This window comes from Saimiri boliviensis, chromosome 11, assembly GCF_048565385.1.
Source record: "Saimiri boliviensis isolate mSaiBol1 chromosome 11, mSaiBol1.pri, whole genome shotgun sequence".
NCBI classification, from domain to species: Eukaryota; Metazoa; Chordata; class Mammalia; order Primates; family Cebidae; genus Saimiri; species Saimiri boliviensis.
In genome coordinates this window covers 68,553,032-68,579,264 of record NC_133459.1, presented here as the reverse complement: position 1 = coordinate 68,579,264, position 26,233 = coordinate 68,553,032, and the positions used below count along the sequence as shown (strand labels likewise).

Genomic DNA, 26,233 nt, shown 5'->3' with positions numbered 1-26,233 from the left:
CCTCTGCAAAGTTATGAGATCTGCTCTATGTTCCACTGTCATGCTATACTCCCTTCTATGTAATAAATAATAATTATTATTTATTTTCATATTTGTCTCTAACATATTTGACTTCTGAACAACTTGAAGACGATTGGGTTTTATTGATTTTTGTCCCCAAGTATTGACTAGGTATTTAAATTGTTTGCTAAATGAACAAAGAATAATGTGAAAGAGAAATGAGCGGCAAAAGAAATCTGTGAAATCTGTTTGTAAAATAAATCTCAAAATGGATATCCTTATTTTGAAGGGGTTGGGGAGTACATTGTACTTAGAAAATATGGTATCTTCTGACTTTAAATTTGCTATTTAAGCAATACTATTTTGCAGTCATATCATTTTTGCTTAAAATCTGCCAGTGAAATTTCTGAAGGAACTGAACCCACTTTTAAGTAAATGTTCTTATGTTTTTATACCTTCTAATTTATTTATTTTATTTCTTTTTAGGAAATACTCCTTTACACCTTGCTGTGATGTTAGGAAATAAAGGTTAGTAAAATTTTCTTTTTAATGTTTAACTTCAATTATGTGTAGTCAGTTTAAAATTTTTAAGATCAGTTTTGTCTTCTGAGTTTTGTTTTTTGTTTTGTTTTGTTTTTGTTTTAACATGGGGTTTCACCATGATGGCCAGGCTTGTCTTGAACTCCTGACCTCAGGTGATCCACCCACCCAACAAAAAATTGATTATTTTGTTACTTGAACTTATAATTCAGTATATTGAAATTAGTAAATATTTCTTGTTTTCTATAGTCCCCCCACTTTTTTTGTTGTTGGCAGCATGGTGGAGGCAGCTGGTGTCGGATGAACTGGATTCGGGACAACCGAAGAAAGTTGCACCATGGCCTCCTCCAAGCCGAAAGCCGAAAAGCTCTATAGTCCTTTTTATAAAGTGTTGGTGGAAATCCTGTGCTAACCATTATGTCTTTTGAAAGTATATTTTTTCCCCTTACTTATTTTATCAAGCAGGAATTTATAATTTTAGAAGACTTATTTCCAAATATTAAGATTTATTATAATACTTTTCATATTAGAGTTTTATATGATTTTAAATATATAGTATTTTATATACTTAAAGTCATAAATTAAGCCTTTTGTATGGTAGATAATTGCAAAAACTTAATACTTGTTTATTAAGTATTTATTAAGGTATTTATTCTTTAAAAAAAAACTTATAGGCAGGTGATTTAAGAGATGTCTACTTTTGTAGGTTATTCCTAAGTGCAGTAAAACTTTAGTTATTTAGATCCCCAGTTGTTCTGGAAAGTGAGGATTTTAGATAGCTAAATAGCAATTCTTTGAGTACTAGATTTTTATATTTTAAATGCGTTTGATAAAATTTTTAAAAGAAATTTAATTCTGTGTTTTTTGTTTTTTTTTTTTTGTGAGACGGAGTTTCGCTCTTGTTACCTAGGCTGGAGTGCAATGGCACGATCTCGGCTCACCGCAACCTCCGCCCCCTGGGTTCAGGCAATTCTCCTGCCTCAGCCTCCTGAGTAGCTGGGATTACAGGCACGCACCACCATGCCCAGTTAATTTTTAGTATTTTTAGTAGACACGGGGTTTCACCATGTTGACCAGGATGGTCTCGATCTCTCGACCTGGTGATCCACCCGCCTCGGCCTCCCAAAGTGCTGGGATTACAGGCGTGAGCCACCGCGCCCGGCCCATGTCACACTTCTAAAGAGGAACACGAAGGTGAAGAAAATAAAGGAGCAAGAGGAAGGGAAGGAGGAGGAGAAGAAATACATTTTTCTTCCATTTAGATTTGTTAGAACAAACGCCCTCGGCCGGGCGCGGTGACATGTTTCTATTTTATTTTGAGACATGGTCTTGCTCTTCTCCCCTGGCTGAAGTGCAGTGATGCAATCATGGGTCACTGCAGTCTTGTACTCCTGAGCTCCAGTGATCCTCCTGCTTCAGCCTTCAGGTGGCTGGGACTATAGGCACATGCCACCATGCCCAGCTAATTTTTTCATTTTATGTAGAGACAGGTTCTCACTGTGTTGCCATGGGTTGAATTTTTTTTTGTTGAAAAACAAAGTACTTTTGCTAGTTTGGTTTTTAAGTTCGAATGTTTAAATAAAGCATGTGATCCTCAGGATAATATAATTTTTATTTTAGAAACAGGGTCTTGCTCTGTTGCCCAGGCTGGGGTATAGTGGTGTGATCCTAGCTCACTGTGACTTCAAACTCCTGGCCTCAAGTGATCTTCTTGTTTCCAGCCTCCCAACTAACTAGGACTAGAGGAACATACCACCATACCTAATAAACTTTTAAATTTATTTTTAGAGATGGTGGTCTCACTGTGTTGCCCAGGCTGTTCTCAAACTCCTGGCCGCAAACAGTCCTCCCTCCTGGGCCTCCCAGAGCACTGGGATTCACAGATGTGAGTCACTGTGTCTGACCTTAATTTTAATTTTAATTCTATATAATTGATGATTCAAATCTGCATCTTCCATATTATGGCTTCTTTTTTCTTTTTACAAGGAATATTAACAGGAGTAACTTCTAAGTAAAGAGAAATTCATTAAAAAACTACATATTCGAGAAACTCAAGAAGTAGGGACCAGCCAGGTCTCAGGAAGAGTGGGAACCAAGATGTTTGGAGGAATCAGTCATTCTCCTGTTTCCTTATCATCTTTCTCTCTCTCTCTCTTTTTTTTTTTTTTTTTTGAGATGGAGTTTCATTCTTGTTACCCAGGCAGGAGTGCAATGGCACAATCTTGGCTCACTGCAACCTCCGCCTCCTGGGTTCAAGCAATTCTCCTACCTCAGCCTCCCGAGTAGCTGGGACTACAGGTTGCGCCAACATGCCCTGCTAATTTTTTTTTTTTTGTATTTTTAGTAGAGACGGGGTTTCACCATGTTGACCAGGATGGTCTCGATCTCTTGACCTCGTGATCCACCCGCCTCGGCCTCCCAAAGTGCTGGGATTATAGGCATGAGCCACCGCGCCTGGCCTCATCTTTCTATCTCTTATAGTGTATCTGCAGTTCTTTATCTCTGCAGTATTCCTCCTTTTTCATGATTGCCTTTTTCTGTTTACTGAAATTGAACAGAGCTAAAATAACTCTTTTAGGATCCTAAGTTTTAATGACTTTCCGGTTTCAACATTCACCACTAGATTGGTTTCTTAGGTTCCCAAATTTCTGAGCGAAAAGTTTGATTGGTCCAGTTCGTCTCAAGCCAAGCCACGAGTTATGGGTGATGGCAGACTTGTGCATTACCTGTCTTTAGGATGAGTATTTGCTTCTGTGAAATTAGCTTTAGCTAGACTGACTTGGGTAAGATTTGGGGGTAGGAGAGGGAATCAGGAATACAGAGGAAGTATGTTTAGTTTAGCAGGAATATGGATAGGGCAGGCCATGATTGACATCTCTAGCAACCTTGGTGAAAATATGTCAGATACAGTCAGTTGAATTAGATCAATAAAAACTTATGCTTTCTTTTCAAAGAACATTGGATTAGAACTTTAGAAAAATAACTGGAATTTATTGATTATTTACAATATATCAAATGCTTTTCCTAGTACTTTCTACATATTTACTCATTTAACTCTTAAAACAATCATGTGAGTGAAGTACTATTATTATCCCCATTTTAAGGAAGAAAAACATTAGCCCCAAAACTTACCCAGAGTAAAGTAGCTGAGTTTCAATTTCAACATGGAGTGCCTGGCTCTAAAATCTCTATTTATGGTGTATTGTTTTGCCCTCTTTTTCACTGAGAACCATTCAGAAAGGATATGGTCTATATCAAAGTTGGCCAACATGCATCTTGCCAAATTTGATTGCTATTCTGGAATCCTTCCTAATTTAGCTCTTTAGTAATTAATATGGATTTACCAGAATTTGAATGTGAAATGAAGCCTATCTGCCATCTCTGGTTTAGGGTTCTAATTTTAGTTTGTTTTTCCACTTAAATAATATTCTGACAGAAGGTGTTCTAATTTTAGATAAATGTACTATTATGCTTCAACATAGGTTTATATCAGCCTGTTTTAGAATGTATTTCAGCCAGGTGTGGTGGCTCATATCTGTAATCCCAGCGCTTTGGGAGACTGAGGTGGGCAGATCACTTGAGGTCAGGAGTTTGAGACCAGCCTGGGCACCATGGTGAAACCCCATCTCTACAAAAATACAAAAATTAGCTGGGCATGGTGGCACATGTCTGTAATTCCAGCTACTTGGGAGGCTGAGAAAGGAAAATCACTTGAACCAAGAGGTGGAGTTTGCAGTGAGCTGAGACCGTACCATAGTACTGCAGCCTGGACAACAAAGCGAGACTTTGTTTCAACAACAACAACAAATTAAAATATATTTCATAAAACATTAGTTTCTTTGCATCCATTGAAGTACAGAAGAAAAACCACATTAGTTTCATGGGATATTGATAGCTATTTAGAAGAAAATAGTTTCCAGATCAAATCAATTTGAAAAATATTCGGTAAATAAAAGTTAAAAAGTTTTCTTCATTGCAGAACTTGTTAGAAATTTGATATGCTAATATGCATTATAATGTTTCACTTTGGGGCATGTGTTGGACATAGTGGTCAGAGTTCCCCATAGTTATTTGATGTTTGCTCTTTTTCACGAGTATCTTGACAGCCTAGAATTCTGTGGGATGTATTTTGGGAAACACTTGGTTTGATGATTCAGGATCTGCAAATAATGTTGGTATTTGTTGTTTCTGAATCCTTTTCAAAAGAATAGACACAACCGATAACATATGATCCATTTACATTTTTCCAGTCGTGCACTCTTTTTTTCCTTCTTTATATGGGTGTGTGTGTGTAATTCTCTTTTTAAAATAAACCAAACAAACTTGAAAGTCTGTTTATATTTTTGATATTTGGTTGCTCAAGAGTGAGAATGGAATGTGTACTGGAAAATGAAACATGTACTTTATGCTTAGTGTTCTTTTTTTTTTGAGTTGGAATCCTGCTCTATCACCCAGGCTGGAGTGCAGTGGCATGATCTTGACTCACTGCACCCTACATCTCCCAAGTTCAAGTGATTCTCCTACCTCAGCCTCCCTAGTAGTAGCTGGGATTACAAGCATGTGTTATCATGCCTGGCTAATTTTTGTATTGTTAGTAGAACCAAGGTTTCACCATGTTGCCAGGCTGGTCTTGAACTCCTGACCTCAAGCAGTTCACCTGCCTCGGCCTCCCAAAGTGCTATGATTACAAGTGTGAGCCACAGCTCCTGGCCTACTTAGTGTTCTATACGTTGTTTTCACATTATATCCTCGTTCAGCCTAGATAGTCTATTCTCTTTTGTCTTCTTTTAAGATACACTGTACCTTTAGTGATTCATTGTTGAAGGGCACTTTCTGTTTGTGTACTTGTCTATACACACAACAAAATTTCCCAGGACATTCAAATAATATTTTGATTGAGGTAAAGAGAATCTTTTACTCTGCTATATGCTTCCCTTCTCTTACTCATCTTAACCTACTGAATAATGTTAGTTTTTCACCACAGAAGACTGATTTTTTCTGAATTTCTGAGTCCATTGACTAATATTAGTCAATGGACGTGGGAGGTTTTTGAACTATGGATTTGGATGGAAATGAAGAATAATATTATACCTAAAGAAGGTTTCAGGAATTTTTACAAGATGATATAGAAAAACTAATCTTTAATTCTCATCCTTTTGGTTGAAAACATCAGAGAAAGGTCTTTCAAACTAATTGCTGCAACTTTTAATTTATTTTCAGTCTTTTTTGGATCTGCAATTTTTTATTTTTTCCTTAAACTTTAGAATTAATATGGTTTCTCACTTTAATAACAATAACTCCAGATACTCTGTTATTTTCAACTATCCTATTTTTCTCATTCATTCTCTCTGTTATTTGATCACCTTTATAGTTCTTGCTTATTAATGTGATTTCTTTCTTTTTATTTTTTTGGTTTGTTTGATTTTTGAGACAGAGCCTCAGTCTGTCACCCAGGCTAGAGTGCAGTGGCATGACCTCACTTATTGCAACCTCCGCCTCCCAGGTTCAAGCAATTCTCCTGCCTCAGCCTCTCGAGTAACTTGGATTACAGGCGAATGCAACCACAGCTAATTTTTAGCATGCCTGGCTAATTTTTTTATTTTTAATAGAGACAGGGTTTTAGCCTGCCGTGTTGGCCAGGCTAGTCTCAAACTCCCTACCTCAGGTGATTTGCCTACCTTGATCTCCCAAAGTGCTGTGATTACAGGCCCGAGCTGCTGTGCCCAGCCTTAATATATGTTTTTTATTTCTCATAATTTGCAAATGTCAACAATCCTCAAGTCTTGACTTTTTCCTGGCATATTTATGCATTCTTTAAGCCTTAGTACCAAGTTGTTAACTACCTTCTTTTATTATTATGCATTGTTAACATTAATGAGAAAAGACATTTGAATGATCCAGTTCTTTTTTTTTTTTAAGAATTTGTCACAGGTTATTAGCATATCTATGATTATCTGATTTTTTTGTTAGTTGCTAATCTCTAGTTGAGTTGTGACTAGTGTGTGAAGGGCACTTGTTCTGCCTGGTCTGTGGCGTATCAGAAACATTGTCGATATGTCTAGCATAATATATAAATCTTATATGAATCCGACCGTATTGCTTTAGATATTGTTGTGCAACCCTCTTTTTAATATTTTTTTCTTTTTTTTTTTTTTTTGAGATGGAGTCTCGATCTGTTGCCCAGGCAACAGATACAGGTACAATGGTGTGGTCTCAGTTCACTACAACATCCGCCTCAAGAGATTCTCCTGCCTCTGCCTCCTGAGTAGCTGGAGCTATAGGAGTGCACCACCATGCCCGGCTAATTTTTGTATTTTTAGTGGAGACTGGGGTATCACCATGTTGGTCAGGCTGGTCTCAATATCCTGATCTCGTGATTTGCCTGCCTCAGCCTCCCAAAGTACTGGAATTATAGACGTGAGCCACCGCACCTGGTCCATTTTTTTTATTTAATGATTTTTTTGGTTAGTAATCCAGGCATGTTGAAGTAGTTGAAATAATACAATACATAGATGTATAAAAGCATCATCTCTCTACTTTTTTTTCCCTGATGTAGTTAACATTTACAGCATCATGGATGTCCTTTCATATCATACTCTTTACTTACAACACAGAGACTTTGTTTGTTTTCATGGAAGTAGAATCACTACAGATAGTACTTTGCCATATTTTTCTTTTCTTTCAACAGTTTACCATGAAATAGCCCTAGAAGTTTGTAGGTATCTTACATGTTTACATTCCTCTATACATGTATACATACAAACATATTTATAAATGATTTTTTGGGAGATGGGTCCATTTGTTTTTCTTATTTTTTTAAAGACTTTCTTTTTATCTTGGCTATCATCCCCTCTTCGTATTAACTCTCTTCCCAATAAACATGGTAACACATGTTAAAACCTGCTGGATATTCTTACATACTTTTTTCTATGCTTATTACTATATAGAAATATTTGTGCATGTGTCTGAACACACGCACTCATGTATGTAGTTTTTTACTCATTCCATTTTATTTATTTATTTATTTATTTATTTTTTGAGTCACAGTCTCACTTTGTTGCCCAGGCTGGAGTGTAATGACACGATCTTAACTCACTGCAACCTCTGCCTCCAGGGTTCAAATGATTCTCCTGCCTCAGTCTCCTGAGTAGCTGGGATTGCATGTGTGTGCCACCACACCTGGCTACTTTTTGTATTTGTAGTAAAGATAGGGTTTCACCATGTTGGCCAGGCTGGTCTTGAACTCTCAGCCTCAGGTCATCTGCTCACTTCGGCCTCCCAAAGCGCTGGGATTACAGGTATGAGCCACTGCACCCAGGCTTACTCATTCCTTTGTAAACAATGCAATAATTATATACTGTATTGAGTAGATAAATTATATCAGTTAGCAGTACACTGTGAAAATTCCTTTAAGCCTGTTGAGATGGCTCTAATTGATTCCTTTTTTTGATTGATTTATCTTTCTCAACATTTTATTATGAAGAATTTTAAATATATCCCCACAATTGAAAGATTATCACAACAAACACTGAAATACTTTCCACATAGACTCAATAATTGTTAGCATTGTGTCATATTTTAATTTGTATATTATATATATATTTTGTTGTTGTTATTTGTTTGTTTTTTTGAGCCTGAGTATTGCTCAGTAGCACACTCTCGGCTTACTGCAACCTCTGCCTTCTGGGTTCAACCAATTCTCCTGCCTCAGCTTCCATAGTAGCTGGGAGTACAGGCCAGTGACAACACACCTGGCTAATATTTTTGTGTTTTAGTAGAGACAGGTTTCACCCTGTTGGCCAGGTTGGTCTCAAACTCCTGACCTCAGGGTGATCCACCCGCCTCAGCCTCCGAAAGTGTTGTGAGTACAGGTGTGAGCCACTGTGCCCGACCTGTATGTTATATATATATATATTTTGTTTGTTTGTTTGTTTGTTTGTTTGTTTTTTGAGACAGAGTTTCACTCTTGTTATGCAGGCTGGAGTGCAATGGCACGATCTCAGCTCACCGCAACCTCCGCCTCCTGGGTTCAGGCAGTTCTCCTGACTCAGCCTCCTGAGCAGCTAGGATTACAGGCACATGCCACCATGCCCAGCTAATTTTTTTTTTTTTTGTATTTTTAGTAGAGACGGGGTTTCACCATGTTGACCAGGATGGTCTCGATCTCTTGACCTCATGATCCCCCCGCCTCAGCCTCCCAAAGTGCTGGGATCACAGGCTTGAGCCACTGCACCCTACCTATATATATTATTTTTGTTACACCATTTGAAAACTAGATGTAGATATCATCACATTTTACCCCCAAATACTTGCATGCACCTCTAAGAATATGACATTCTTCTTCATAACCATATTATCATTATAACACCAAGGAAATTAATGAGGTTGTTAAAATATCATCTGATAGCTAATGCATTTTGAGATTTCTCTAGTTGTTCCCAAAATGTCATTTGTAGGTTTTTTGTATTGAAACATGACCCAGTTGAGGGTCACTCATTGCATTTGGTTGTTATGTCTTGTAATCTAGAGCAATTTGCTCACCTTTTCCCTACCTTTGTGCCCAACTGTTTTAAAAGTCTTGACTAGTTAACTTGCAGAATGTCCTTTCTCTCAGATTTGCCTGATCATTTTCTCTCCATGTTTCTTAACCTGGTCTTTATCCTTTGTTTTTTCTGTGAATTTAAAGTTAGCTATAGAGGCTTTATTAGATTCAGGTTAAACATTTCTGGATAGAATACTTCATAGGTGATATTAGGAACTTTGTCACATTGGAAACACAAATTCAGATTATTTCATTATTAATTGCCGATAAGTTAGATCATTTGTTTAAGTGATAATCTTCAAATATATCCATTGTAAAGGAACATTTTTCTGTCTGTTATTAGTAAATATTCTTGGGACAATACTTTGGTTCCCCGTGAATATCCTATTCCCAGCATAAAGCCTTTTACCTAGTGGCTTTAGCATTCGATAAAGCGTTGCCTAAATCACTTATTACGTGGGGTATTATGTTAAATTTTCTAATTTTTATCATTTTTTCTACATTTATTAGGTAACATTGCATTATTCTGTAAATTAGAACTTATTGCCTTTCCTTTTATTTCTTGATGTTGTTATGGGTTTATCAGTTTTTTTTTTTCAATGTGTTAAAACTAGTTAGTCATTATTCTTTTTGATGCGAAATTCCCCAAATTTGGCTAACCATTAAAGCTGTCTTCTCTGTGCTTTTGATATGACTCGATTTTTTAAAAATTGATAGTATATTATTACTGTAATGTAAATACGATATAGCTATTATTACCCTACTTTGGACATTCACTTTGTTTCCAATATAATTGCCATACAAACAACACTAAAATAAACATCTATGTACATATATTCTTATGTACTGTTAATGGATTTAAACACTTTTATGAAATTTCTGTATTTATTTTACATGATGGTAGTAAAACTTCTCACTAGTATAATTGTTTCTTGTATCACTAGGAATAGTACTAAAGTAGTGCCATTTGTTCTCCACCTTAGCCAACCCACATTACACTGTCTTAACGCCCTTATTTCTTTCAAAGCAGTTACCATTATCTTGCATTATTTTTCTTTTATATTTATTAATTTACATGTTATATGCCAACACAGGAAGTATGCTCTCTGATAGCAATACCTTATTTAGTACCTGGTATTTAGAAATGGCATATAATGGACATTTGGTAAACATTTGCTGAATTATTGATTGAATGAATGGATGGATGGCTGTCTTACCTAAATTTCCCATGGGCCTCAGTTTTAACTTTTTTCCTGTTAATACACTTTTTATTTTTAATTTTAAAAAAGTTTTCTCAACCTATAGAAAGTCTACACCTTAGACTTCTTTTGATTATTTAAAAAACTATTTAGATTTGTCCTTGTATCATAAGCCGAGTTTTGCCCTTTTTTGAATATTTTTCCAAACCATAAGAATTAAAAATTTTAAAACTAAGTGTTTATTGGAAACATTACTGACTCTTTTTGAAAACACCTTTTTTTCTGAAATAATGAACTTCGTACTTGACATTATGGACATACAAATCCTTTTTGGGTGTCAATAGCTGATAGATATTTGGTTGTAAATCACTTTTGAAGTTCTTGGGTTGTCTTTTAGAGTATGAAAAGATTTAAAAAATACTCTTGGGAACAATTATTAGGGAACATGATACTTTTGTTTTTTGTTTCAGATAGAGTCTCGTTCTGTCGCCAGGTGCCAGGCTGGAGTGCAGTGGCGTGATCTCCGCTCACTGCAACCTCCACCTCCCAAGTTCGAGCAATTCTCCTGCCTCAGCCTCCTGAGTAGCTGGGACTATAGGCGCGTGCCACCACGCCCAGATAATTTTTGTATTTTTTTTAGTACAGATGGGGTTTCACCATGTCCAGGATGGTCTTGATCGTGATCCGCCAGCTTCTGCCTCCTAAAGTGTTGGGATTACAGGCGTGAGCCACCGCACCCAGCTGAAACATGATACTTTCTTTGCAGAGAGATCCAATTTATTTTTAGGTAGTAGAATGGATACTTTTTGAATCTAGGGATCTGAAATGACCTGGTATAGACACATAGGAATTTTTTGGATTATATAATTCTACATGGTACAGTGTTTATTTCATCTGTTTATATTAATTTGGTATATTAAACTTTTATATATTTACATTTAAAGATTCTAAAAATTACATGATGTTTGATATTATCACTACTTTATATTGCAGAATGTGCCCATTTACTTTTGGCTCACAATGCTCCAGTCAAGGTGAAAAATGCTCAGGGATGGAGCCCTCTGGCAGAAGCCATCAGCTATGGAGATAGACAGATGAGTAAGCAATATGAATTACTGTTGTTGAATATATTCTAAAAATATGAAGTGATGCTTTTGAAATATTCTTAATTCACTGTAACTTTCCATAATATGAACCTTTGCAGTTATCTATAAACTTACATATAAATTATTCATGACTTAGGAACTTGAACATTTAGTGGTACACAGAAAGAATTGAGGAATCATGTTTAAAATTACTTTTTTTTTTTTTTTTTTCTTTTGCAGCATTCTAGCTTATTGATGTTCTTTGACTTTTTAATTCATCCATAATACAGGACTTTTTTTTTTTTTTTTGAGACGGAGTTTCGCTCTTGTTACCCAGGCTGGAGTGCAATGGCGCGATCTCGGCTCACCGCAACCTCTGCCTCCTGGGTTCAAGCAATTCTTCTGCCTCAGCCTCCCGAGCTGGGACTACAGGCATGCGCCACCACGCCCAGCTAATTTTTGTATTTTTAGTAGAGACGGGGTTTCACCATGTTGACCAGGATGGTCTCGATCTCTTGACCTCGTGATCCACCCGCCTCGGCCTTCCAAAGTGCTAGTGCTGGGATTACAGGCGTGAGCCACCGCGCCCAGCCAATACAGGACTTTTTTTTTAAAAAAAATTGATACCTGACAGTCCTTTCTGGCAACTGCTTTATTATTTAGGCCATTATTGGAAATGAAAATAACCATAGTGTTAAATAGCTAACTGCTTTAGTTGACGGGTATAGATTTTGCTGGAAGCAAAGCATAAGACTGTCTCTATTCTGTTTTAGTCTTTAAAAGAGTATTTCTAAAACATCATATTCTTTTTTATAATATACTGAATATTCAATTATTCTACTCTCCCTCCTCCTACTGATAATTTTTTTTCAACTACACATACAGATGTTATTTTTGTCAAGTACATCTCAATAGTGGAAAATTTCACAAAACTTAATCCGGATGAATGGGAATATTATCTTGGTGATAATATTATCTTTACAGTTTTAGGCCAAAAATGATCAATTAAATCTAACTTTGTGGAAGAAAATTAAAAATGTTGGCAGTTTTGTTAAAGAAATGTATAATATGGAACTCTCTTAGGATGTTACATAGATTCAGTCTTATTTTGATGCTATGTTTTGGGCTCTTCTGGGCACTTTCTTAAGATTTATCAGCACTTTGAGAGGCCAAGCCGGGCAGATCACCTGAGGTCAAGAGTTTACGACCAGCCTGGCCAACATGGTGAAACCCCATCTCTACTAAAAGTACAAAAAAAATAGCTGGGCATGGTGGTGGGTACCTGTAATCTCAGCTGTGTGCCTCAGCCTCCCCAAATGCTGGGATTACAGGCATGAGCCACTGCACCTGGCCTCAAGGATTCTTTTTATCTGGAATCACTATTTACTGAGTCCTTACTATACAGCATGTGTTTGGGTTAAGATGTGGAGAATAAAAGACCTGGTCTCTACTGTTTAAGAATTCATAATTATTGGGAAGGCCAATAAACAAAATTTTCATGGAAAATTAGTTACAGGATATTTAGCAATCAATTTAAAGGTAAAAGATTGAGGCTCATATAGTTGAGGTCTGTTCTTAAAGTGATTTTCTTATGTAGAGTGGTATCTTTGCCATTCTAAATAATATCCGATTGTCCATTATTATGTAATTATATAACCATAATTGCTTAGTGCTTTTATTTTTATTACTTCCCATCACAGGAAACAAATACTTAACGCTAACTTAAAGGATAATTAATTGAATAACTCTTATTTAAAATATTGTAGGGAACCAGCCCTATGTCACCCATGGGTACCCCATGTTCGGTGGCAACAAAGGAATGAGAAAAAGATTAAGAGAGATAGTGGGACCAGGGGGCCATCACTTATTTCTCTGGAGGAGACAGTGAAGGCCCGGAACTCTGATCATCCACACTATTTATTGTTTACAGTCGCTTTGATCTACAGGGTAGGGGTGAAGTAATGGTGGGGAGAGGGTGATGGTGGAGTTAATCAGTGAGCCGAAACTGAATCAGTGAACCAGAACTGGTGTGTCATTCTAAGAATTGATAACAGTGGCAGTTTGGGAGTTTCACAAAACAAGAACATATTTCGCTTATTATCTATGTACAGTTGATGGAACGTGGGCCTTACAAGGAAACTACAAGTCTGCCCACGTCATAGTGCTACGAAGGGCTTTTATGTCCTTGAGCACAATGTTTATGGTAACAGAGCCTAGGTCACCCTGCACCAGAGCATGAGGCGTGGAGAGGCCTTTCTCCTTAGAGGCCTCCTGCAGCCTTCCACAGTTTGTTGTTCTTTGTTTATATGTTACTCATAATCAATGTGTGTAGGCACTCTGTAAGTCCTTTCTCCTTTGCTGCTTTTCACAACAGAATATTGGAAATATTAAAATAAATGTATAATGATGTTAAACATATGTCTGTCCTTTTTTGTTTGTTTTTGAGACTAGGTGGAAGTGATTCTCGTGCCTCAGCCTCCCAGGTAGCTGGCACTACAGGTGCCCGCTACTGCGCCTGGCTAATTTTTGTATTTTTAGTAGAGATGAGGTTTCAGCATGTTGGCCAGGCTGGTCTGGAACTCCTGACCTTAGGTGATCTACTCGCCTGAGCATCCCAAAATGCTCGGATTACAGACGTGAGCCACCATGACTGGCTAGGTCTATACTTTGAAATTATTTTAAGTACTATGATTTTAGTTTTTGATTATTTGGCTTGTGTTACATTAACATTTTCTGAGCTTAGAAAATTATGTTTTTTGAAAAATCTGAGATAATCTAATATTATTAATTACTGGCAAAAACTTTGTGGCCTATTTGTCCATTGTTTCTGATTTCAGATAATTTTTCTAACATTCCTGAATCACAAAATAGACAATGCACACTACTTATCAGAGACTTTTTAGAATTATTTCACTAATTAATAACAAAATTTCAAGATTATGTTGCTTTTCTGCCTTACAGTGGTTACCTGGTAAACATTGATCAACCCAGACCCGTGTGAGATTGAGATATGGATACAGCTAAAAAGGCTTTTTTCCCCACAATTTATCCCTCACCCGTAGTCCCTAGCTTTCTGTGATCTAGACAGCTCTGTTTTCTTTGTGCACTTTTCAGAAGTTGCTCACAGTTTGTGCAGATTTATGTCATAGTATACTTATAATAGTTTTGGGGATTCTATCAGCCTTTCTCTTATTTTTGTGGCACATCAAAGGTTAATCTGGAGGGAGAGACAGCAATTTTTGTTAGTTTGCAGTCTTATATTGAACTGGAACTCTTCATTTAGCCTTCAATTTTATATTTCCTTTTGAGAGAAGATTTTCCTCAACTTTGGGAGGCCGAGGCAGGCAGATTGCTTGAGCCTGGGATTTCAAGACCAGCCTGGGAAACATAGAAGGACCCCAAAACTACAAAAAGTACAGAATTAGCTGGTGTGGTAGTGTGTGCTTGTAGTCCCAGCTACTTGGGAGCCTGAGATGGGAGGATTGATTGAACCTGGGAGGTGGAGGTAGCGGTGAGCTCAGATCACACCACTGCACTCTAACCTGGGTGACAAAATGAGACCCTGTCTTAAAAAAAATAAAGTATTATAGTAGGACTTCTATTTATCACAACTCTCCTGAGTTTTCAAAACTTTATAATGTTTTTTCTTATAAGAAAATGATGACATTCATTGTAGAAAATTAGGAAATTGTAGGGGAAAAAAAGAAAATAATATCACTCAAAGATAACCACTGTAGTGTCACGTGCAGTGGGGCATACCTATAATCCCAGCACTTTGGGAGGGTGAGACAGGTGGGTCTGTTGAGCCCAGGAATTCAAGAAGAGCCTGAGCAACATGGCAAAAACTTGTCTCTACAAAAAATACACAAATTAGCCAGGTATGGTGGTATGCGCCTGTGGTCCCAGCTGCTTGGGAGCTGAGATGGGAGGATCCACTCGAACCTGGGAGATTGAGGCTGTGGTGAACTGCACTACATTGTGCCACTGCACTCCAGCCTGGAGCCTGAGACAGAGTGAGACCCTGTCTCAAAAAACAAACAAACAAAACAAAAAACCACTGTTAATATTTTGTTGTATTTTATTTTCTCTACATAAAACTTTTTACAACTTCCTGTTCTGAGGACAAAGACCAACATTGCTAACTTTGTTTGTAAGATCCAGTATGATAGCATCACTTCTTTGTCTCCTTCCTCATCTTGCTCTTTCCATCTGGCTTTCTATGTGTCAGCTCTGCTGGCTTTTTGGTTTCTCATGCTCTTCATACTTGTATATCCTCCTCTTTTTGTCACAGCTTCTTGTTTCTTGAGATTTCAGCTCAAGTACAAGGAAGTTTTCTCTACCCATATACTATGTCAGTACTCTGCTCATTCCCATTAGGCAGAGTGTATGAGGGCGGGAATTGTCTATTTCTAATTGCCATCTAGTAGTGTTCTAAATAACCTACTAGATGTGTCAGAAACATAGGATGTGTCGTTAAGTTTGACATTGAGGAACTCATCCTATGTTACGGAGATAGACCCATGAATATTCTTCATCATTCTGTAGTATGTAAGTCCTAGGGGAAACAGATGAGTGGAAAAGTCATTCAGGTTTTAGCAAGGTGTTTGGTTATAAAGGTCTTTCAAAGGATTTTAGGAGTTAAAAAGGTGGGTAAAGTCATTCTAGTGTGCGACAGTGGAATGTGTATAAAGCATGGAAATGTAAAAAACAAGTCATAGATTAGGAAACATTATGTATTTGGCTTCTTTTTTTTCTTTGAGACAGTTTGGCTCTTGTTGCTCAGGCTGGAGTGCAATGGCATAATCTTGGCTCACTGCAATCTCCGCCTCCTGGTTCAAGCGATTCTCCTGCCTCAGCCTCCCAAGTAGCTAGGATTACAGGCACCCGCCACCACATCCGGCTAATTTTTTGCATTTTTAGTAGAGACAGAGTTTCACTATGTTGGCCAGGCTGGTCTCAAACTCCTGACAGGCGATCCACTCTCCTCGGCCTCCCAAAGTTCTGGGATTACATGTGTGAGCCACTGCGCTCAGCCCTGTATTTGGCTTCTTAATGATACGTGGCGAAGATGGATAAAGGGGCAAAGACCAGTATTGGGAGATGAAGTTGTAATGATAAAGGGACCACACTGATATCAGCTTTATGTGCTATTCAACATTTTAATCTAAATTTCCAGTCCTGCAAAACCCCAGAAAACATCAAAGCAGGGATTGATATTATTAGATAAGCAAAAAGACTTTCTAATTAATACAGTGGAGTCAGGGAGGCAAGAGATATTTAGAAAAAAACATTTTTTGGAACAAATGAGGTAAGCTTGACTTAAAGACATAGTGTGTTTAGAGAAGTAAGGGATTAGAAAGTAATTAAAAGAAAGATTAAAGATTTAACAGAATGGATGATCTCTTGGATATGGGTAATGATAGAATGATTCAGAGTAACTCCAAGGTCTGTGCTATGGATTGATGGTGATTTCATGAATTAATTGATATATAGACTATAGGAGCAAGAGCAGTATGGTCTTTAATTTGTATTAGATTTATAGGTGTGAATTATCTGTAATATATCAAATAGAATTATCCAAGTAGGAAGCAGGAAATGGATTGGAGCTTAGAAGGAAGTGGAGGGCAAAAGATACAGATTTAAGTAATACTCGGAGCAGTAGAGCATAGTTCCAAATGCTTTAAGTCAAACTGTAAACTTAAGTGGGAGAAGGAGGAATGAAAAAGTAAAATTAGTTGTGGTTTATGGACTTTTACATTTGAGTCTTTATATGAATTCTGTTATCACCTAAATCTTCTAAAGCTAATTTTATCTTCATTATTAATCAGTGTTAGTAAAATTCTTACAGTATGAGAGTACAAATTCTGATCCTTAAAAAAGGCACTGGTAATTTTGTGTAATTGCTTTCTGAATGTTTGTGCATCCATAACAAGTTTGAGTTGATGCTGTTTTTCAATATGAAGTCTTATATAGAAAAAGGAATCCCTTTGCATATATTATATACTATGCTATGTACAGTAGTTGCCATTGCCTTTTTAATAATGTTTGGTCATTATTTACTGAATGCCTTCAGTTATTATATTTAGTTAATAAAATTATATTAGGCTGATTAAAAAAATATATGGCCTCTGCTTTTTATTGAAAGACCCTTTCTATCTAGTAATTGAATTCTTTCCATTCTCTACATTTAATAGAGGTCAATTTCAATCTGAAGGCAAGGTATATTGAGTAAGATTTATTAAGGTACTTGAGCTTATAGTGGAAAGCAATGACCATTAAAAAGAATGGTATTACATTTGGGTAATATAACTTTGATATTAAAGTTAAATTATAACAAACAGGAAGATTTGTCAGATTCATACAAACTTGAATCTTTAAATGATTATCTAAGTCATTGATTCTCAGACTTTTTGGATTTTAAAGACCAGACAAAAAAATTTTACTGGGGATTGATAGGAATCCAACTTTTTCATTTTAGACTATCAGGACTTTATAAAAAAGAGAACTACTGTCTTTTGTTATCCACATTTTATTTTTTTAAAAGATATTTGAAACCAAAAGTAGGAAGAAGAGTCTTTAAATAATTTATTAAGAAAAAACATAGGGCTGGGAGCCGTGGCTCACACCTGTAATCCCAGCACTTTGGGAGGCTGAGGTGGGCAGATCACAAGGTCAAGAGATCTAAACCATCCTGGCCAACATGGTGAAACCCCTTCTCTACTAAAAAATACAAAAATTAGCTGGGCGTGTGGCATGCACCTGTAGTCCCAGCTACTCGGGAGACTGACGCAGGAGAATTGCTTGAACACGGGAGGTGGAGGTTGCAGTGAGCCAAGATGGCGCCACTGCACTCTAGCCTGGTGCCTGGTGACAAAGCAAGACTCTGTTTCAAAAAAAAAAAAAGAAAAAACTCATTCTAATTCACTCTTTTTCTCATTTTGCTGCATATCATTGGAAACTCAAACGATTGGGCAGAGAAAATGTAGGTTTGTATTTGGGAACTGGTGATTTTAGGTCACCGAGGTAGTAAATGGTAGAACTGAAACTAGGTCCTGTGTTTCCTGACTTCTGTGTCTCAGTTTTTATTATTTTGAGAGACCTTCAATAATTTAAACATCGTTCTTTGATTTTGGGCTTTTTAAAAGTATATTGGAATTTAGTTAGACCTGTGGTTAAAAATAAGAATGGCTCCTACTATTTTTATATCCTTCCCTAGATTTTTTCTAATTTGGGGCCTATGTGGACACAAAAAAATCTGGTCCAAGCTTTCACTACCTTTTTTTATTCGCCTTCTGCTTCTGTGTTCCACATGGAACTTGAAGTGTTTTATAAGAATGCATACTGTGAAATAGTAAAAATAATATACTGATTTTTAAAAAGCCCTCAAAAGACATATATATGTATGTATATGAAAAATATGTTAGAACCAGGAAGAAATTAACATGTATTGATGCATATGTTTCCTCCCAATGCACATTTTTCCATGTTCTTATTTTTTTCCTATGCTTATTTCATACAAGTCTAATATTTTTTCTTATTTTGGTAAATGTTAAGGATTAATTGATTTTTGACAGTGAATTTTACACCTTCATTCTAATAGATAAAAATTGTATTTAGCTAATTGTAGGCACAGTGTTTTGCTCTGTCCCCCAGGCTGGAGTGCAGTGGCATGGTCATAGCTCACTGCAGCTTCAAACTCTTGGGCTCAACCAGTCCTCCTGCCTTAGCATCCCATGTAGCTAGGACTAGAGGTACATATCATCAAGTGTCAGCTAATTTTTTTTTTTTTTTTTTTTTTTTTTTTTTTTAGTGGAGATAGGGTCTCACTATGTTTTCCAGGCTAGTCTCGAACTCCTGGGCTTGAGCGATCCTTCCACCTTAACCTCCTGAGTAGCTGGGACTACAGGTGCAGGCCACTGTGCCCTTACTTCTATTCTTACTTGACAAAGGAGAGGAAAAAAGTAGTTTAGAGAAATTAGGTAGTAACTCGTCAAAGTTTACACGCAACTACTTAGTGGTAAAGCTAGGGTTTGAACTTCAGCAATGTGCTTAAATCTCAGTCTCTTAGTAATCGAAAATATACTATGGAGGACTTTAGGTGTTCTTGGATTCAGAAGTTCTTTTTCCAGATACAATAAGATTCATTTTTGTATTTTTATACTGTATTGATAGTAGGTTAAGGTATATCCTCCAGTGAAAAAAGAACAGATACACCTGGTAACAATTGCAGGTAATTATATGTTTTTAGAAAAGTGGTTTCCAGTGGGATTTTTGAGGTCTGTTGTCTTTGAGATCTTCCTTGAGGTCAGCGTTATAATAGGACATTGCATCATTTGAATGAGTTTGGTTGTCTTGGCACAGTTAGGTATATCCTTACTGATAATTAAACATGAGTAAAAGTTAGTGTGAAGAATACTTACCTGGCAGGGGAGATACCATGATCATGAAGGTGGTTTTCCCAGGGCGAGGCTTATCCATTGCACTCCTTTGTGCTAATCCCTGTGATTTCCCCAAATGTGGGAAACTTGACTGCATAATTTGTGGTAGTAGGGGACTGCGTTCTCGCTTTCTCTTGGTTAAAAAAGAAAAGTTAGTGTGAATATGGTATAGGTTGATGTTGAAATTTCTCTTATTATTTTTTGGGGATCATACTGGTTTTATTAAACTCACTTACTAACTTATTCTGTCTGTATAGGTCCCATGTTCTCTGACTTCTATGTCTCAGCTTCTTTTACTGTTCCAAGAGACCTTCAGTAATTTAAACATTGCTCTTTGATTTTTGTCCTTTCAAAATATATTGTGGTTGTAACTACACACACATGTACACATGCACGTACACGTACATGTATTGTCTTTATCTATATGCGTAAGACAATAATATTTTTATTGCATGATCAAAATTAAATTAATTATTTTTAAAATTTAAACTTTAGTTACAGCTCTTTTAAGGAAGCTTAAGCAGCAATCCAGGGAAAGTGTTGAAGAAAAACGACCTCGATTATTAAAAGCCCTGAAAGAGGTAAGCTATATTTCTTTACTAATTTTGCACCTTGAGAGTAGTTATAAGTGTAGTTTTAAGCATTTTTTTCTTAATACAATTTAAATTCTCACTTATTATTAAGGGCCAAGAAATGGTAAAAATCATGCTTAAATTAAGTAATAATTGTAATGTATAAACGTAATCTTAGTAGAAGCACCTCACTTTGAACTAGGAAGATAAAGATTTATTATTAGATAAGAGCTCTTAAGAAAAAGGAGTTAAGTCATAGTTAACGGCAGTAATTTTCCTTTGCCTTTGAATTGGAAGATTCTCTACAGCTAAAGCCACTGCTACTAGAAGAAGCAGTTTGTTTTGTTTTGTTTTGTTTTTTGGAGACAGTGCCTCACTCTGTTGCCCAGCTAATTTTTTGAATTTTTAGTAGAGATGAGGATTTGCCATGTTGCCCAGGCTGGTCTCAAAATCCTGGGCTCAAGCAATCCACCTGTCTCAGCTTCCTAGACTGCTGGGATTATAGGCATGAGCCATGGTGCCCAGCCTGTATTTTTTTTATATAACAAAAACTCTTTTTATCTGTCTTACCTCCTTGTGGTAAGAGCTGGATATGCTGGCACGATGAAAGAGAGTGGTTTGTTTTCCACTGTTACTCTCTTCCTCTGTGTTTCTGCTGCCTGAAAAAACTGTGGGAGAAAGATAGACCTGTCATGATGCTATGATGATAGCTTATCTCTGTTAGTGGTGCTTTTTTTTTTTAAGATCTGAAGAAATATAGAAAGAGCCGGAAAAATGTTTTACTCATGTTGCAATGATACCTACAATTAACATTCACTTTTATTATTGAAAAAGACTAACTTGTTGTTGTTGCTATATATGTAATGCTTTACTTATATTTAGAATGTATACCCTCCCTTTTTTATTTTTTGAGACTATTTGTTTGTAATAGTTTCCTTAACGTTACAGTCTTTGGTGTCCAGCTTTTAATTTGTGAAATAAAATTTTTTTTTTCGGCTGGGTGCAGTGGCTTACGCCTGTAATTCCAGCACTTTGGGAGGCCAAGGTGGGTAGATCACCTGAGGTCAGGAGTTTAAGACCAGCCTGACCAAGGTGAAATCCTGTCTGTACTAAAAAAAAAAAAAAAAAAAAAAAAAAATTAGCTGGATGTGGTAACAGATGCCTGTAGTCCAAGCTACTTGGGAGGCTGAGATGATAGGGGAATTGCTTGAACCCAGGAGGTGGAGGTTGCAGTGAGCGGAGATCACTCCACTGCACTCCAACCCGGGCGATGGAGTGAGACTCCATCTCAAAAAGAAAAATAAGATTTTTTTTTTAACAGATATTATATGATGATATGTTTCAGATTTAATAAACTTATATTATTCCTTTACAGAAAAATATTTTCTATTACAATGGGCCATTTTTTAAATGCCATTATGAGGCTATACAAAAAATCATTTTGGTAGTAATTTTTAATAACACTTCTAAAGTTGGCTATTTAAAAATTATATTTATTATTTTTTTGTTTATAATGGGAAATATAATATTTATTGATATAAATTTAAGTGCTTATACTGGGAAGTGTAATATTTATTGATACAAATTTAAATGCTTACCTGTTTCAGATATGTTACTGTGTAATCAAAATATTCTTATAAAATATACGGGTGCATATTTTCCTTTGTAAATAAGTATAGTAATGCATGTATTATAATGTTTTATCTTAAGGAATAGCCATTTTTTTTTCTATCAAATGCCAAACATTAAAGTTAATTTTTTATCATTTCCTACTTCTGACTAGAGACCTTTGATGATAAAATGTTTTTTAAAGCATAAGAGCTGTTAACTAAGATGGATTTAGTAATTATTCATATTTCATTTTTCAGCTAGGTGACTTTTATCTAGAACTTCACTGGGATTTTCAAAGCTGGGGTAAGAGTGCTGTGTTTCACTATAAAATTTGTACTCATGCAAAAATACAAGTATAAAAGTAACTCATATAGAAATGTTAAGATAGCAAATTTAATACTTGCTCTGAAGAAAAGCATTTGTATGACATTGAAATGTAATGATTATAAAGTCCTGCAATATTTAATTATTCCAACTTGATTAGTAACTTTAATAAATCTTTTTTTTTTTTTAAGACAAGTTCTCACTGTTGCCCAGGCTGGAGTGCAGTGATATGATCATAGCTTACTACAGACTCAAACTCCTGAGCTCAAGAGTCCTCCACGATCAGCCTTCTGAGTAGCTAGGACTACAGGCACATGCTATCACACCTGGCTAATTATTTTTATTTTTTGTAGAGATGGAATCTCACTTCATTTTCCAGGCTGGTCTAAAACACCTGGGCTCAAGGAATCCTACCTTGGCCTGCCAAAGTATTGGGATTACAGAAGTGAGTCACCGCATCTGGCCAATTTTTTTTTTCCTTTGAGATGGAGTTTTGCTTCTGTTGCCCAGGCTGGAGTACAACAGTTTGATCTCAGCTCACTGCAACCTCCACCTCCCGGGTTCAAGTGATTCTCCTGCCTCAGGCTTCTGAATAGCTGGGATTACAGAAGTGCACCACTATGCCCTACTAATTTTGTATTTTTAGTAGAGGCGGGGTTTCTCCATGTTGGTCAGGCTGGTCTCTAACTCCCAACCTCAGGTGATCCACCTGCCTCCTCCTCCCAAAGTGCTGGGATTACAGACATGAGCCACCATGACCAGCCCAATTTTAAGGTTGAAAATGGTATTTTTACTTTTAAAAATTTTGTTTTACAAAAAGCATTTAAAATTTAATAATAGAATGCAAGGAATTTTTAGAAAAGAAAATAATTATAAGATTATTGGACTACTGAATTTAAGGATATTTGAAATCTAGTACTTTGATCTCTGAATGTGGAGAGTTTAGTTAACATTTTTTGTTTATTAATATTTTGTTGTCTTTCAATTATTTTGCCCCTGGCATACTTTATAGCCACTTTCTTTATATACTATTTGGTTGAACACTGGTTCATGACTTATGAAAGACCCTAATTTTGCCCTAGAATTTTTACAGTCATTTCATTGTTTTTAAAGATTTTTTAAAAATATAATCTATAAGGTTTGGACATAATGAGCTTATGTATGTTTTTTTAAAAGCGTCTAAATTAAATTTTTTTTTTTTTTTTTTTGAGGCAGAGTCTCACTCACTCTGTTGCCCAGGCACATATGTGTATTATACCAAATACCAAATGAGGGACTTTGGACAAATAATTCAGTCAGTAGAATAGGAATTTTGAACTATCAAATCTGTTTCTTTTCAGTTCCATATTCTGTGCCTCTATGGTTTTCTCTGTACATTTAAAAACAAATTCTGGACTGTGAAATGGAAATAACTTACAGTACTTAGCCCCATCCAGTGCTGCCACTGCTCTTCCCAGGCAATTTGTAGTGGGATTTCCAGAGCAAGACTCTGTCTAAAAAAAAAAAAAAAGAAAGGTAATAGAAATTTCAGTTTTAGGCCTGCTGGTCTATGGTAGGTCAATAAATGCAACTTAATTTATAACATTACGTCTGACATTTGTTAACCTTTAAGAAGTTATGATATTCTCACAATACACTTGGGTTTGCAAATTCAGTTTCAACTCATCAGTAATAAAATAGGTTATACACTATACCATATAGCAGTAAAATGCCTAGGAAGTTACCAGATTTAAATTTTAATTAACAGTCATACTTGCTATTTCTTCTAATTCCTTTACATCTTCCTATTTCTTCTGAAAAAATAAATGCAGCGATAAATCTGAAGTCCATTAACACTTATTTCTCTCGACCATATGAAAAAGTAGTAGTTTTCTATTGTCTTGAGAAAGAATCTGGTCTCTTTTCAACAAGTAACAATTTTCTACAAATTATATTTGTGATAAACTGCCTTCTTTATTTGAAGCTTTTAGATACAAATCAGACTTCCTCTTCAGCTTATATAAATTACAGCTTATGTAAATTTTAAACACTGATTATATAACGTGTATACATTTCTTTTTTTTTTTTTTTTTTGAGATGGAGTTTCGCTCTTGTTACCCAGGCTGGAGTGCAATGGCGCGATCTCAGCTCACCAACCTCCGCCTCCTGGGTTCAGGCAATTCTCCTGCCTCAGCCTCCTGAGTAGCTGGGATTATAGGCACGTGCCACCATGCCCAGCTAATTTTTTGTATTTTTAGTAGAGACGGGGTTTCACCATGTTGACCAGGTTGGTCTCGATCTCTCGACCTTGTGATCCACCCGCCTCGGCCTCCCAAAGTGCTGGGATTACAGGCTTGAGCCACCGCGCCCGGCCAACGTGTATACATTTCTTAAAATTATATTATGCTTTTTAGTTAGCTTTGACTAATACAACGTGTTTGGTTTTTTTTGTTTTTTTTTTTTTTTGTTTGTTTGTTTGTTTGTTTTTTGGGGTTTTTTTGAGATGGAGTTTCGCTCTTGTTGCCCATGGTGGCCTGCAATGGCGTGATCTTGGCTCACTGCAACCTCTGCCTCGGAGGTTCAAGTGATTCTCCTGCTTCAGCCTCCCAAGTAGCTGGGATTATAGGCATGTGCCACTGCACCCAGCTAATTTTGTATTTTTAGTAGAGAGAGAGTTTTTCCATGTTGGTCAGGCTGGTCTCGAGTTCCTGACCTCAGGTGATTTGCCCGCCTCAGCCTCCCAAAGTGCTGGGATTACAGGCGTGAGCCACCATGTCCAGGAATTTATAATTTAATACTAAAGTTATTCTCATAATTTACTAAGATTTTAATCTATTCTTTTTTTTTTTTTTTTTTTTTGAGACGGAGTTTCGCTCTTGTTACTCAGGCTGGAGTGCAATGGCGCGATCTCGGCTCACCACAACCTCCGCCTCCTGGGTTCACGCAATTCTCCTGCTTCAGCCTCCTGAGTAGCTGGGATTACAGGCACGCACCACCATGCTCAGCTAATTTTTTTGTATTTTTAGTAGAGACGGGGTTTCGCCATGTTGACCAGGATGATCTCGATCTCTTGACCTCGTGATCCACCCACCTCAGCCTCCCAAAGTGCTGGGATTACAGGCTTGAGCCACCGTGACCGGCCTAATCTATTCTTAATAGAATATTCACTGTAAAAGTTTTGAACATTATAGCAAATTATCAGATATTTTTATGTTTCCCCATTACCATTTCCCGGAGGTAACCACTGTTAATTTATATGAATACTTTCAAATGCTTTTCAGCGCTTACTAAAGTGTCTGTGTATATATCTCTGCACACACAACCACTCAGAATTAGGTTTTTTACTCCGATAGGATCACACGACTATATCATTATGCAAGTGGACATATTTATAAATTTATTGAGAGGAGTCTCACTCTATCACTCAGGCTGGAATGCAGTCACTCGATCTCAGCTGACTGCAGCCTCCACCTCCTGGGTTCAAGGGATCTCTTGCCTCAGCCTTCCAAGTAGCTGGGACTACATGCGCGTACCACCACACCTGACTAATTTTTTATATTTTTAGTAGAGACAGGGTTTCACCATGTTGGCCAGGCTGCTCTCAAACCTCTGACTTCTGGTGATCCGCCCACTTCGACCTTCCAAAGTGCCGAGATTACAGGCATGAGCTACTATGCCCAGCCACATTCAACCCGTTGTAGGCATCTTACCATATTTCATGTCGAAGTACTTCATTAATTTTAATAGCTGCCATAGTACTTAATGACATGGATGATTAAGGTTTTTCTGCTGTGTTTAATCCTTGCATAGAGAATTTAAAATTCTAAATTTAATCAGTTTTTCTCACATTGTTATAACTCTAGCTCATGAGGCTAGTTTTGGCTCTATGAAAGATTATGCAGTCTTGTTACCCTGATAGTCCCATCTTGCTTATGTGCCTTAT

At 36.7% G+C, this 26,233-nt stretch overlaps 1 protein-coding gene and 1 non-coding gene across 3 annotated transcripts in view; both read left to right on the top strand.

Annotated features, from left to right (window-relative positions):
* ANKRD13C (ankyrin repeat domain 13C) overlaps window positions 1-26,233 on the top strand; it is a 98,760-nt gene that overhangs the window by 22,904 nt on the left and 49,623 nt on the right. The window contains exons 2-5 of one of the 2 annotated variants that reach the window (XM_039474315.2): window positions 487-528; window positions 11,275-11,379; window positions 20,300-20,385; window positions 22,245-22,290. In XM_039474315.2, coding sequence (XP_039330249.1) covers window positions 487-528; window positions 11,275-11,379; window positions 20,300-20,385; window positions 22,245-22,290 — 279 coding nt within the window. The remainder of the gene's footprint in view (window positions 1-486; window positions 529-11,274; window positions 11,380-20,299; window positions 20,386-22,244; window positions 22,291-26,233) is intronic. The other variant, XM_039474316.2, reaches the window with a different exon arrangement.
* Window positions 19,779-19,941, top strand: LOC120366246 (U1 spliceosomal RNA). Its single transcript, XR_005580979.1, has one exon. It is a non-coding gene; the product is annotated as a U1 spliceosomal RNA (small nuclear RNA).